We start from the raw sequence: 14,958 nt of genomic DNA, 5'->3' as shown, positions 1-14,958 counted from the left end.
TTTTTCAAGACAGGGTTTCTCTGTGTAGCCTTGGCTATCCTGGAACTCAGGATAGGAACTGTAGACCAGGCTGGCCTTGAACTAACCAAGAGCTTCCTGTCTCTGTCTCTTGAGTGCTGGGATTAAAGGCATTTGCCACCCAGGTAAAGTGAAGAGTTTTTAGTGATGAAATAGGCAGTTAGGGATAGACTATGCCAGTTAAGTTAAGGGCTCACGTGGAGACCAACACATAGGCAACCCAGTACTCAAAAGGGACACTAACAGATTTCACTCTAAGACAAAAATCAAGGATGCTGCTGTGACCACATCTGCTCAGTAATCCCTCAGGAGCCATAGACAGAGCAATTAGGCAGCACAAACAGACAAATGGTGGCTAATCAATTGGCTGTAAGACATGTCTGCAGGTGTCATGAATTCATTTGGAGAAAAACCTAGAGTCTACAGAAGTTTCTGGAACTGGTGAGCAAACACATCCAGCTGAGCTGTACTCTGTAAACTAATATTGACCAAAAGCAATTAGATATCCTGTTTTTGTCACATGCATAGAAACACCAGTAGATGGGATTACACGGGGCTAGAGAGAATGGGAGGAGTTGAAAATGCTTTGAGAATGGACAACATTTATTGGTCACATGACAATATGAGTGTGTTTCATGTTAATTGCCCACTTCAAAATACTCAAAATGGGAAATCCCATATATGCCCTTCAGAAGGAAGGAAGGAAGGAAGGAAGGAAGGAAGGAAGGAAGAAAAAACAGGAATAAGAATCTTATGAATGCCACTGTCAGGATATACAGAGTCCAGAGTTGGGTCTCTGCTATGAATGTTACACCCAACTGTGGATCAAAACTATTTAGACACAAGTTATGTCCACTGGGAAAGGGCAGTCCCTTCTCCTGTTGCTTGTCCTTTCTTCACATGGATAACTGGTGCCCAGACAGTAATGGTACTATGTGAATTAGTTATACACAGAATATACTTAAGCATGCAAAAGATGCATTTATCTCTATGAAGTCACTGCACCATGCTAACAGGGGACTTGGAGCATACAGAATATTGGTGGCTCCTGAAATTAGTTCCCATGGATTCTGAGGATTGGCTATGTATTTGATCCACAACCTAACTCTTAACACCACTACAATACTGTTTACTGTATTGATGTTTTCTTTTTTTTGGAAACTGAGTCTCTATGTTCTGGCTTGTCCTTGTACATGTTTATCCTAGGGATACAGACATGACTCAACATGCTGACTGTACCTGAGTAGCAACTGACAATTTTCACCACATAATTTTGCTCCATTTTGTACCCATTGATAAAGAAATGTCCCCCACTCTGCTGTAGGATGAGAGAAGGTGGGGGGTCACTCAATGATCACATCCAGGCTGACTGGGAGGCTCGTCTTCGAACTGACCGGGTTGGAGACCTCACACCTATACTCTCCAGCATCCTCCCTCCTGACGGGATCTATGCTGAGTTGGCACTTAGTCTGGGACAGCAACATCCTCTGTGTGAGCCGCAGATTCTGGTTGTTGAAGAGCCACTGGATGGAGGTTCCAGTGTCAGCTGAGAGGCAGGTGAGGACCACAGAGCTCTTCACTCTGACTGAGGATTCAGTGACTCGGATAAAGGGCTGTGCCACAGGCTCTGCAAAGCAACAGAGGAGGGGACCAAATGACAGGAGTCCTTCAGAGAGCTCAGGCAGCACCACTGTAGTGATCAGATGCCTAAAAGAACCTCCAGGGTGGAGACATCAGAGCTGTGACCACAGACAGATCTCTTCTGCTTTGGATCTGCCATGCCTGGCCTGTGTGGCCCTGATTCAGCCGCCGTGTATCCTAGGTCTTTGCTTTCCTACACTAGTAGAGTGCATGATCACTGCTGTGTTTATGGGTTATGCTTAGATAAGAGCAATGGCCTGACCTTGGGATGGGGGTGCTGTTCAAAGCAGCAACATCTCTTACCATTTATTCTAAGCTGGACCCCTGAGGGCAACAAGCTGCCCTGAGAATCATAACCTCTGTCCCTCCACTAGGAGATCTGACCTTCCTGTGAGTCTCCTAAGCCCATAAGAAAGTTGTATTCTGTTCTGGCACTTGTCCACTGAGGCTCAGGAGAAGGAGGTGCACAGGTGACCTAGATGACTGCAGCTGTCACGGCAGTGCACAGCAGATCTCCACACCTGTTCTGCAGGTGGAGACAGGTGAGGGATTCTGACCCATTTAAGTACGTCTACTAGGCATATGCCCTGCACTAAGTTCTCAAACTCCAACATGGAGACACATGGAGAGCAAGAAAGGCATAGTTCACACCTGACACTCCTGTGTGTGTAACATGGGTTCAACCCCACCAGCACCAAGACATCTCAGAGAATTACTTACTGTATATGTGGATGTGCACGTGTATCCCTTGAGTTTCAGAATGTCTGTTTACAGTCCATAAGGTGTATAATCCATTGTCCTCCTCGGTGGCATTGTGGAGCAGAAGAGAGCCATTAGAATATATTGTCTCTCTGCCACTGTGAGCAGGCCCCAATGTGCTTCTATTACTGGCTATTATGTTCCGAGAGATTTCATGTCTGTTGACAATGGCTACGCCTTTGTACCAGGAAAAGGATTGAAGGTTCTCTGGCATATTATGAACAAGTAGGAGAACGTCTCCCCCTTCAACAACATTGGGTGGCACCGATTCGATTACAAGCTGGCCAGTGGTAGAAGGGTGAACACAGGCTAAAAGGGCAGATAGAAAAGAAGAGAGACAAATCCATCAATATTGACGCCTCTGCCGTTGGTGAAAAGATGTGGTCCCGTGACCAGAGTAGCTTAGATCCATCACTCATCGGGTGGGAGGCAATGTCTGCACAACCCAGAGGGAGTGAGCAAACGACCTCCATGCCCTTGGTGCACCTGACTGTGTGTAGCTTCCTCTGCTACACGTGAAACTCTGTCCTCACGTGTCTCCACCCTCCCTGTCCTCACGTGCCTGCTCACACTCAGGAGATGTGGAGGATGAGGGTACCTTCCATCACCTCTTCCTCTACAGAGGAAGTCTTTACCTTCTGCTCTCTTTGACATAGTCCTTTTCTGGTTCCATTCAATCCCTGACTTCACTTCAAAGTGAGCTTCCTTGTCTGTCGTCCAGTCGACTAGAGCTAGAGTCCTGATAGGAAAGACTAGTTTGATCTTTTAGGAAGGTTCAGTGCCTGAACAGACTCAGATACATGTGGGTGGATAAAAGACTGATGTCTCAAGTCCTTGCATGTCCAGGTGTTGATGAAATTCTCATATTCAGAGCTACTGACACTGGTTAATACTTCAGTTAGTTTATGCATATGTGGGCCATGGGGTGGGATGGTATGTAGCTCTGATAAGGTTGTACCAGAGGACTCCAGATCTGTAGAGATGGGGAGGGAGATGGAAGCTAAGCTACAAAGCACATGGCTCCTGGAAATACTTTTCTAGGCAGTGGTTGTGGCCATCTATAGCCACTTAGTGGTCACTGGGGGAACTGCAGACCATGTCTTGGTTCTGTCCAGTTCAGCAACTGTTCCCATTTTCTGGCAGAACAGCATTCAGGGGGCTGTACTCCAAAGGTCAACCACTTGCAAGGAAGACTGATGTCTTTGTCCTTCCACTTTGGGATGCTAACCTTCCTGTGAGGTCTCATAATCCCATCAGGACAGTAGTTAATGGCCTGGGCACCTGTCCAGCTATGCTCTCCCTGCTGAGTCTCTGAGGTAGGTGTCCAGGGGAACTAGCCTAACCATGACACTCATGGCAGTTCACTGGCTGGTTCCACATGCCAAGAGAGCTTTGTCTCATGTCAGCTCCAACAGGATTCCAAAAACACGCAGTGACAAAAACAATCCCCAGTGTCCCCTGGAGTCTAAACAGGGATGGAAATTAACAGCCAGAGCTTCCTGGTGCTCTCTGTGAGGACCTGAAGTTACTTCTTCAGGCAGGGCCTAACTGACCCCCACAGAGTCTTCCTCGGGGCCATGTGCATGATGAGAGACTCAAGGGTCAGGGCTGAGTGTGACATCCTGGCCTGAATTTACCCAGCACAGGCCTTCCTCTTGCAGGTAAAGACAGGTGAGGAGTTCTGCTCTAATGCTATTGGTCTACCCCATGTGTGCCCTGCAGTAAGTGCCCAAACACCCATGAGAGGACACAATGCAGTGGGGGAAAGCAGGCACAGCCCAGACCTCACAGTCAGTTATGAATTAGAATAAACCACACCCAGCATCTGGAAGCCATTGAGAGTCACTTACTGTGCACGCTGACTTGAACGTGTGCTGTTTCAATTTTGAAATTTCTGTATATTATTTGTAGTGTGTACAAGCCTGTGTCTTTCTCAGTGGCATCCTGGAGCAGCAGGGATCCATTCGTGTACACTGTCTCTCTTCCGCTGTGTGCAGGGCCCCTGAAGACGTAATTAATGGCTCTGCTGTACTCTGCTATTTTAAAGATCTGGGAGGTATACACAGATTTGAACCAGATAAACATTCGCAGATCCTCTGGCAGATTGCGAACTTGAAGAAGAACACTTTCCCCTTTAGCCGCATGCCGTGGCACTGGGTCTATCGTGAGTGGGGCAGGAGTGAGAGGGTCACAGCACGAGGAGGCTGGAAGGGAAAGGAGAAAAGTCATCACATGGGATCACTGTGCTTGGTGGAAAGATGGCGACCTCCATCCTGAGCAGATGGACTCTTCACTCAGCCTAGAGATGCAGGTGTAGACATTTCTACCCCACCTGGTGGAAGTCAGCAATCTGACCTCTGTTCCCTCAGCGCCCTGGAACCTGTCATTTCCTCTTCTCAGATGTCATCTCCTCACTGCTCTTAGACACTGTGCACACTCATGCTCACACGAGGTAGATTATGCCTTCTCTGAACTTTTTCTCCACAGACACCACATTCTCTGACTTTCTTTCTCAGTTTCCTTTGTGGCTCCATTCAACTCCATTTTTACTTCTAAATGTTCTTGCTACCGTGCTCTCCAACCCACAGGTCTAGAGATGGGTGAGGGCTGGAAGCAATCTGATACTCTTGGCAGGCTCAAGTCTCAGAAAAGGATCAGGAACTATGCTGGCTGGCTCTGTGCCAACTTCAACATGCTCGATTAGATTTGAAAGAGGGAGCCTCAGTTGTAAAATCACCACCATATTGGCCTGTGGGCAAGCCCAGAGTACATTTCCTAATTGGTTATTGATAGGGAAGAGTCCAGTCCACTGGGGATCCTGGGTGCTATAAGAAACCAGGCTGAGCAAGCAACAAGGAGCAAGCCCATAAGCAGCACCCCTCCATGGGCTCTGTAAAGTTTCTAGATTTTATATATGAAACTCATGTTTGGAGAAAATATCTACCCCGGTTTGACATAGACAGCCAACACCATTGTTCTCTGTCAGCTCTGAGAGTTAATAGTCTAGCCCTGACAAAATGTTCTCTTGGGTCACAAGTTGTTGAGATTCATACAGATGTGTGCAGTCAAGGTTTCCTGGTGCTCACCTCTCTTAGGATGCCATCCTTTCCTCAACCAGCGCCTGCCTGATTGAGGTCTTTCTTAGGGGAACATACATCGAGAACCCCACAAGACTGAACAGTACCTGACATCTTAGGCCGAGTTGCTTTCCATCCAGGTCTTCCTGGATGCAGAAGGGAATCAGACAATGAAGTCTGATCTATGGCAATTTGTCTCCGCCATGTTTGTCTTGCACTAAGCGCCCAAACCTCAACATGGGGACACTATGCACAGGCCAGAAAGGACATTCCTGTGTGTCTAGCCCCACCCAGCACAGACTAATCACAGAGATTCACTTACTGTTCACCTGGAGTTGCACATGTACTACTTTAGCTTTCAGATCTGTACTCAGAGTTCTTAAGGTGTAGAATCCAGCATCGTTCCGAGTGACATTCTGAAGCAGGAGGGATCCATTGCTGTGCATTGTCTCTCTGCCGCTGTGGGCAGGCCCCGGCACACTTGAATTTGTGCCTATTACATATCGAGCAACCTCAAGGTCCTTGAACAAAATCGCCCCTTTATACCAGAAAATGGCTCGGAGATTCTCAGGGAGATTATGAGCAAGGAGAAGAACGCTTGCTCCTTCAGCAACGCTGGTAGGCGCTGATTCGACAGTGAGCTGGGCAGAAGTGGGAGGGCCAGCATAGCTCATAAAACAGGCTAGAAAAGAAGAGAGAGATCCATTAATATTGGGGTGTTTGTATTTGACTAAGATGGCGCCCTGTACCCTGAGCTGAGGTCTCCATTCCCGTGGGTGACGGTCCCTCTGCCCTACTTGGCGAAGGTCAACACTACCTCCATGCACTCCGTGACTCTGCAATTACCATCTGATCAGTGTGACACTCTCTCCTTGGGCATCAACGTGGCCCTGGCTCACTGGCCACACATCCCTTGTGCCCCAGAGAGGTGTGGGCTCACTCTGCTGTGGGGGGTTTCAAAGGGAAACCTGAATTCCAGCTTCCTTTGTTAACTGAGATGTAGCTCGGGTCAGCCCACGTCCACCCTGGCATTTTAGGAATGTCCTTTCCTTGGCAATTTCCCTGTGGTCACCCTCTCTTTCCCTGTAAAAGATGCTAGAAGAGAGAAGGTTGAACAAGGAAGGTTCCCTGGTGTAGCACTGGAATACTACACTAGTGGCTATAGGACAGCCACAGGAAGCAGCCAGTGGGTCAGTGTGGCCTTGTGGGAGGGACCTTTGAGTCTATTGGGACAGAAATGGAAATCATTGCTTTCCTCTTCTCCGGGAAACCAGCATCTCACTGTGTGAGCATGAGCTAATACCACCCACTGGTGACCAATGGGAGGACTGAAGCTCATTTCTTGGATCTGTCAAGACCCGCAAAGCCTCTTACTGTTTGGCTACAGGAGAGGATTCCCTGAGCTGGACCTCAAAGGACAAGCAAGCCTTTGTCAGGAGGACCTGTGCCCTCTATTCTTCCCCATGGATACCCTGACTTTCCTGTGAAGTCTCATAAGCCAATGTGAATAGTTGGCTCATGGCCTGATGACCTGTCCGGCTATGTTCTCCATGCTGAGTATTGGAAGGAGGCGCCCAGGTGACCTCGCTTACAAGTGGCTCTCAAATTAGTGCACTAGTTGATTTTGCATGCTAGGAATTACAGACAGCCAAAAACCATTATTCCCTGTCAGTTTCAACAGGAAGTAAGGGTCCAAAGCTGGCAAAATACTCTTCAGGGTCACTTAAGGTTCCGCCTGTGCCAGGGGTCTGCAGCCAGCATTTCCTGGTGCACATCTGTGAAGATATCAAAATCTGCCTGGTGTCAAGATGGTTTTTCTCAATACCGTGTTCATAGTGAGAGCCTCAAGAGACTAGATTGAGTCCCTTTCCTATCACACACACACGCACGCACGCACGCACGCACGCACGCACGCACGCATGCGTACACGATACTCTCTGAGGGTGGAGTCAGAACACACCATGTGTGTCTTGCACAAAGTTCTCAAATACTAACATGGGGACAAAGTGCAGAGGGAAGGCAGGTACAGAGCAAGCAAAACACTGCTGTGTGTCTAAACCTGGACCAACACTGAATGATCACAGAGAACTACTTACTGTCCACCTGGAGTTGCACATAGGCTATTTCAGTTTTCAGATCTGTACTCAGAGTTTTTAAGGTGTAGAATCCAGCATCGTTCCGAGTGACATTCTGAAGCAGGAGGGATCCATTGCTGTACATTGTCTCTCTGCCGTTGTGGGCAGGCCCCGGCACACTTGAATTTGTGCCTATTACATATCGAGCAACCTCAAGGTCCTTGAACACAATCGCCCCTTTATACCAGAAAATGGCTCGGAGATTCTCTGGGAGATTGTGAGCAAGGAGAAGAGCGCTTTCTCCTTTAGAGATGCTGGTCGGCACTGATTCAATACTGAGCTGAGCAGAGGTGGCAGCGCGTCCACAGGTCAAAGTGGAGACTAGAAGGAAGACAGAGATCCATCAACATTAGGGCTTTTGTATTTGGCTAAGATGGCACCCAAAGATGTGTCTATTACCCAGGCGAGGTGCGTGGATGAGAGTCTCCCTGCCCAGCTTGGTGGAGGTCAGTGCTTTACCTCCATGCGCTTTACCTCACTTGTCATCTCCTCTCTATGGTACTCTTTTCTTGGGTGCCAATGTGGCCCCGCCTCACTGTCCTCAGATCTCTGCATACACTAGAGAGGTGTTGGGGTGATGCCTCCCCAACTCTTCCCCTACACACCCTTTCTTGACTCTCCAACTTTCTGTTGTTAAGTTTCTGTTGTTTTAGTGATTCTAGTCCACACCTGACCTCATCTTCTGGCTTTCATTATAGATCTGTCTTTCAGGGCACAAGGACTGGAGCTTCATGAGAACACAGATATGTCTTACATGTAGTAGTAGTAGTAGTAGTAGTAGTAGTAGTAGTAGTAGCAGCAGCAGCAGCAGCAGTAGCAGTAGCAGTAGCAGTAACAGTAGTTATGCTTAGAAATGTTCGTGGACACTGCCAATACATAGATTTATTTACAAAATTCATCAGTTTGGAGATACAGTATTGAATCTTCCATTTTCTTTATTTTTACTTATTTATGAATTATATTTGTGTGTGAGTTTCAGAGCATGGATTTATCTCAGTGTGTGTGTTTGTGTGTGTGTGTATGCATGTGTGTGTGTGTGTGTTTCTTTCAAGGTTGTGCCTCAGTGTGTGTGTTAGTGGGTGCAGGACACCATCCCTAGGTGGAGGTCAGGGAACAACTTGTGTTCACTGGTTCTCAAGTTGTCAGACATGAAGCAAACACCCATATCCACTGAGCCACATCACTGATCAACACCAGCTTGGTTACTTATTTGGGGCATCACAGCTGAGAACCTCAGTCTTCAGAACACTGGGTTCATGATGATGAACTGTGGGTGAGAACAATCTCCTCCTTCCCCTCTTTCTTCATCAAGAGCCTCTGTCCCACTGTGTCTTCTCTCCTAAAAACCCTGAGACTCCTCTCAAGTCATTGAGCCCCTGAGGAGACTACAGAGAATAGGTGAGTGCTCTCCTCTCACACTCTGTAAAGTTTGTCTTCTCACCCATGATTAGTAGGCCCTGGAAGGTGGTAAAACCTTCTCAGAGAGTACAGAGTACCTTCCTGGTCTCTGAAGCCATAGCTATCCTCCCTTTGTGGCAAGTCTGCTCCAGCACAGCTCCCCAGTTCTCTTGTTTTACCGGCTCTAGGCTCAGCGATCTCCCAGGCAGGAGTCCCATGAAGTGTGGGGGGTAGAGAATGCTGTGTTTCCTGCCCTGTATATTCTCAGTGCTTCCCACAAACCCTCCCCCCTTGGCTCTTTATGCTTCAGTCCTCCAGAACACACTATGAACAACAAGCCTTTGAACAGCCTTGTTCCCTGAGACAACAGCTGTTCACCCAGACGTTGCCCTCTGCTCTACCTTGGCCTTTCTCAGCATCAACAAGGAGGGGGACTCTGCACTCCCTGGGTGACCCAGGAACCAGCTGGGCACCCAGTCTGCCCTGTGTTCTCAGTGCCCTGCAAAGATGGAGTTTGCTCTCAGGAGGAAGGAGACAGAGATGTGTGTGAGGATCCCAAGGGGCCAGCTGTGTGACGAGTGGGGGAGGGGACAGATGCGTTCTCACTGCAGTCACCAGTCAGGATTCTCAGGGAGAAAAGGGGCCCAGGAGCAGCTGTGTCAGGAGCCTCACTTCCTGAGTGTGTGGGAGGTGACCTGAGTCCTGGAAGGACTGCTCTGGGCTCCATCGTCCCATGCAGGGATTCAAGATGGTGGGCACACTTCCTCTGTGTCCTGAGCTGTGAGGTGGCTCTGCCCATGTGCTGCGTGGCCTTTCTGAGATGCCTTGAACCTCTGTCTAGGTGCTTCCCATAGGACACCCTTGCTTTCCCAGAGAAAATGAATGTCAGGAATGCGAACATGATCCCTTGGTGGGGCAGCAGATACAGGAAGCAGCTGAGAGGTCTGAGAAGGCTGTGCCAATGACCTCCAGGTCTATGGGAACAGAGATAAAAGCCAGGATACAAGGTGGGTTCCTGGTACAGAAAATACTTCCCTAAGTAGTCATTGTACTTCCTGATGCTGCCTCCTCCTGGTCACTTATAGGAACTTCAGCTCATTTCTGAGGAATTGTGGATCCCCTTTCCACCTTACAACTGGGTTTGTGAACACAGCTCAGGCAGATGAAATGGTAGGCATTAGGCTATATTATGGGGCAAAATGAGGGCCCCAGGTGAGAAACAACATGGGCTGGGGCTGAAGCTGGGGTTCTCAAATTCCTGGTCATTCAGACACCTTTGGGACTCTCGGTGAGTGGGGACTGGTCTGAGGGCCTTCAGTGAGCCCAGTGCATCAGGGCAGACAGGCACAGGGGTTGGAGGGAGAGCCAATCCAGCTTTTTAGTTCAGGGGTGAGTGTCCTTGTCCTTGATCTCTGCAGCTTCCCCCACGGAGGTTCTTGATGAGAGAGAACCTTACATGTCCTTCCGTGTCCAAATTGTTTATTGGTAGTGGGAAATAGATGCCTACAGCTTACTCAGGGTGGACCTTTTGCAAGGAAGAATGTCCAAAAAGGGAAACTTATTGGCTAAACCCTCAGAGCTAGCCCATCTACATACCTCAGTAGCATGGAGAACTCTGTGCTCTGTGCTCTGTGCTCTGTGCTACATGATTGTTATGATCCTTGTGTGGGGTGTCATGGTCACATGCTCCAGGACAGGAACCAGGTCCAGAGTAGATCAAAGGTCTACCATTCTCAGATATGAAAATTTACCAGGGTTTCTGAATCTACTCAACCTTCTCAGTTTTTGCCTGGGGACACAGATCCACTTGCCTCACAAGGACCTGTCCACATCAGCAGAGCCTGTGCACGCAGAGGAGAAATCACTGAACTGTCCCCAGAAGACAAGAAGTTGTCAGGAGGACCTGTGTCCTCTGTCCCTCTCTTTAGGGATCCTGACCTTCCTGAAAGTTTCCTAAGACCATTAGAAGAGTTAGATGATGGACTGGGCACCTGCCCTGCTATCCTCACCCTGCTGAGTCACTAGGGACATCCAGGAGACCTAACCAACCATGGCTCTCATTGCAATGCACTGTCTGCTTACACATAGCAAAATACTTTCACTACTCAAAAGCACTGGTCTCTGCTGAGAGAGAGGCAAAGCCCAGCCCTAGTAAGATGATTCTCGGGGCCATGAGGAGATAAGTCTGTAACAGAGGTCTGGAATCAGGGCTTATCAGGTATTCACTTGCATAAGGAGCACAGGGCATCCTCAACCAGGCATGACCTTCCCCCCTCCTGGACTATTCAAGGACAGTTTCCTACTCAGCATCCCAAGAGTCTAGACAGAGGCTGATGTCCTTGGCTGACTTGCCCACCATGCATCCAGGTTTCTCCAAGGTGAAATCAAATGAAGGATTGTGTCCAATTGACATTATTCTCCAGCATATGAGTCCTGCAGTAAATGTTCAAGCCCCAACATGTAGATACAATGCAGAAGGAAGGGAGACACAGGCCAGGCCTGACACTTCTGTGTGTCTAGTGGAAGGACCCCACCCATAACCCAGAATTCACAAAGAATTACTTACAGTACACATGAAGGTGCAGGGATGTATTTGATACAATTTCTCCATGATTACTTATGGTTCGTAGGGTGTAGAATCCTGTGTCCTTCTGGGTGACATTTTGGATCCACAGGGACCCATTGCTGTACAATGTCTCTCTACCACTGTGCACAGGTCCCGTCACAGTTACGTTATAGGTTAGTGAATACAGTGCAACTCCGAGGCTCATGTTTGTCAGCCCTTTGTACCAGACAAAGGCTATGAGATTCTCTGGCAAATTGTCAACACGTAGAAGAACATTTTCTCCTTCAACCACCTGGGGTGGTAAGGATTCAATGGAGACTTGGGCAGTGGTGGGCAGGAGCCAGCAGGTTAAGAGGGAGGCTAGAAGGGAAGAGAGAAAAGTTGACAATCCTGAGCAGGTGTGAGCATCCCTCAGCCTGTAGGTAGGATGCACCCTTAATGGAGGTGAGCAGCATGACCTCCATGCCCTCAGAACCTCAAAGGGTGTCATTTCCTCTCTGTGGAATCCTCTACTCAGGTGTCCCCATATCACTCTTTCCATAAAGTGTCTGGTGAGTGGAGAACCGGCTCTCGGTCCTCCTCCTCCTCCTCCTCCTCCTCCTCCTCTTCCTCCTCCTCCTCCTCTTTTTCCTCCTCCATACAATCCTCACTTCCTGAATGTTTTCTGTTCTATTTATGGTTCCACTAAATCATTGACTTTCTCCTCTGGATACAATGATTTCCAGTCCATTAGAAAAAAAAAGGCTTTTTGAGGACAGGGATTGGTATGGTCTTTTTGGAAGGTTCAGTTCCTCAAAAAATCTCAGAAACTAGTATGGAAAAAGAGGAAGGAAGGAAGGAAGGAAGAAGGAAGGAAGGAAGGAAGGAAGAAAAGATATCTCTGGGTTTGTCTACATAATTTCCATGTTTATAGCACATAAAAATAATTATATTCAAGTGTAATTTAATATTTCTGTATTGTTCGTGAGGGTTTGGGAAGGTACATGTCCCAGTGTGCACACTACAGGTACGTGACACACACCAGTGTGGAGGGAAGAGAAGAGCCTTCAGGAGTCTGTATGTCCATCTATGCTGTGAGAGCTGAGGAGTGAATTCAGACTGTCCTGTATCCACACACTGAGCCATCTCACTGGCCCTCCCATGTTTGATTTCTATTTGGAGATTCACCCTGTGACTGAATTTGAATAATTGCAGCTGAGGCTTTTCTATTCTGCTCCTCAGCTCCTGTCTGCTCAGAGCTTCCTGTTCCCTCACTGCACCTTCTATAACATGATTACAAACAGAAACTACACATCTTCCCTAAGGATTCTGTCCATTTCAGGAGACTCTGGGCCTCCCCCACCCCACACACAACCATGGAGTAAGCACCCTTACCTGTGAGCAGGAGCCCCCGCCAGGGAGTACACCTCTTGCAGGGAAGCACAGAGGACAGCTCCATCTGTCTTCTCACTAGAATGGCCTCACTCTTAGGAGAGGAGCTTTCGTTCCAGCAAGGCACCTAACTGTTATTGTCTTTCCTCCTCTTGAGCTAGGTGTCCTCTCAAGGAGGAGCACTTCCCAGAATCTGTGGATTGTGGGGTGGTGGGGTCTGTGTCCAAGGCACTGCTCTGTCCCTTCCACTCTCAATGCTACCCTGCATCCGTCTCAACTTTTCTATCTTTGTGCTTCTCCTCCAGGCAACACCTTGAGGAGCTGTGCTGACAAACATCCCCATGCCCTCAGAGAACAATGGCTCATCCCAGGACATCTGCTGAGTCCTGGTCTTGAATCTGTCAGCACCAAAGAGGAAGCCTCCATCCTACCCATGCGTCCCTGTGACACAGAGACCCAGTTGAGCACCCAGTCTGCCCTGTGTCTTCCGTGTTCTGGGAAGGTGGTATTTCCCAGCAGGAAGGCGACAGATATCTGTGAGGGTTGGAAAGGGACTGAGTGGGGATGAAGATTAATCCTTTATCACTAATGTCACCAGTCAAGTTTCTGACCCAGGAGAGAGGTCCTGGAGCAGTTGTGTGACAAATTTCATGTGCTGGATGTTGGGAAGAGGTGACCTGTGTGTCTTGGAAGAGACTGTTCTTCTTCCTATGGAGGGGTTCAAAGCACCTTTCCAATATTATGTGTTGGCTGAGCTGTTGTTGGGTGAGCCCAGGTTCTCTCTGGTCTTCTTGAGTCACCTATGTCCTTTGTCTGGGTGATTCCCCTGCAGATATCCACTCTTCCCCCTGTGGGAGATGCCAGGGAGGAGGGGACTTTCAGGTTCACCAGACAAAGGGGTATCCTCAAGAAACAGAGCAGGGTCTAGGGAGATCCAGGTTAGTAGGTACAGGGATGGAAACCAATCTCCTAGGCAAGACCATGGCTCAGGGAAACAATTGTCAGAGTGTTGACTGTTTGTTCTGATATGTCCCCCTGGAGATCACCAGGAGAACTGCGGACTCCTGTCTAGGACTACAACAGGCATGGGTGACAGGTCAAATGTGACCTTCTCTGATCCTTTCACCACAGAGGGTGTCGTCCTGCCCACTGTGCTCTGCAGATCTAATTTCCTCTAGTGTAGGGTGGGTCTAGACAGGGTTCCAGATGCTATCTGGGACGTCCTTGACTGAAGTTGGAAGAAGTGTGCATCCAGAAGATGGGCAGCCTCAGGAGGAGCTTGTGCTCACAAAATTTCAAAGGAAATTCCTGGTACATTAAAGGAAATGACAGTAATGACAGTACACCCACTGGCCCATGTCGGGGAACTCATTGCTTCCTTCTCTTGAACCACTGAGTACTGAGGGGTCTGCTACTGAGGACAGGGAACAGAACAGTGATTCAAACGGATGTACCAACTGCTCTTACCTACACTCTGCTCTAGGTCTCTTTCTCCTACTGTGAAAAAAAAAAAAAACACCCTGAACAGAAACCATTCAGGAGATCAGAGCATGCATTTCCTGTCCAGGTCTGGGTCATAGTGTAGCACTGAAGGAAGTCAAAGCAGAACATATGCTGCTTGCTGTCTTGTTTGCTGTCTCATGCTCTGACTCATGCTTGACTACCTCTCTTATACAACCATGGACCATCTGCCTAGGGATGGTGCTGCCCACAGTGCTCTGCGACTCCTGTATCAATTAAGACAATCCCTTATAGACAAGTCCATGGCCAGACCTATAAGGAAGTTATTCAGTTAAGAATTTTCCCTCAGGAAGCCCTGGGTCCTGCTAAGACTGAACCCACAGTGAACTAGTCTATGGGGGGAGGGCGGCAATGGGGGGAGGGTTGGGAGGGGAACACCCATAAGGAAGGGGAGGGGGGAGGGGGATGTTTGCCCGGAAACCGGGAAAGGGAATAACACTCGAAATGTATATAAGAAATACTCAAGTTAATA

The 14,958-nt window shown here is 48.5% G+C and overlaps 1 protein-coding gene across 6 annotated transcripts; it reads right to left on the bottom strand.

The window, feature by feature from the left end:
• Window positions 1-600: 600 nt before the first annotated feature.
• Window positions 601-13,221, bottom strand: Ceacam3 (CEA cell adhesion molecule 3). Of its 6 annotated transcripts, none has more exon segments than NM_012702.2 (7): window positions 601-1,645; window positions 2,380-2,727; window positions 4,269-4,622; window positions 5,818-6,177; window positions 7,592-7,951; window positions 11,595-11,954; window positions 12,969-13,168. In NM_012702.2, coding segments are annotated over 7 exon segments (2,130 nt in total). In that variant the 5' UTR covers window positions 13,033-13,168; the 3' UTR covers window positions 601-1,361.
• Window positions 13,222-14,958: the final 1,737 nt, after the last annotated feature.

The sequence above is a fragment of the Rattus norvegicus genome, chromosome 1 (genome assembly GCF_021556685.1).
Source record: "Rattus norvegicus strain SHRSP/BbbUtx chromosome 1, alternate assembly SHRSP_T2T, whole genome shotgun sequence".
In the NCBI taxonomy this organism is placed as follows: Eukaryota; Metazoa; Chordata; class Mammalia; order Rodentia; family Muridae; genus Rattus; species Rattus norvegicus.
Note: the sequence above shows the minus strand (reverse complement) of the source record. Positions and strands in the feature narration are given on the sequence as shown.

Coding starts and splice junctions, on each gene's coding strand:
- Ceacam3 (XM_087623859.1), bottom strand. CDS start 13,032: ATGGAGCTGTCCTCTGTGCTTCCCTGCAAGAGGTGTACTCCCTGGCGG. Junction 7,952..11,594: donor CCTGCACCTTCATGTGTACT/GTAAGTAATTCT, acceptor TCTTCCTTCTAG/TCTCCACTTTGACCTGTGGA. Junction 2,741..4,269: donor ACGTTCAAGTCAGCGTGCAC/AGTAAGTGACTC, acceptor TCTTCTTTTCTA/TCTGCCCTTTTAGCCTGTGT.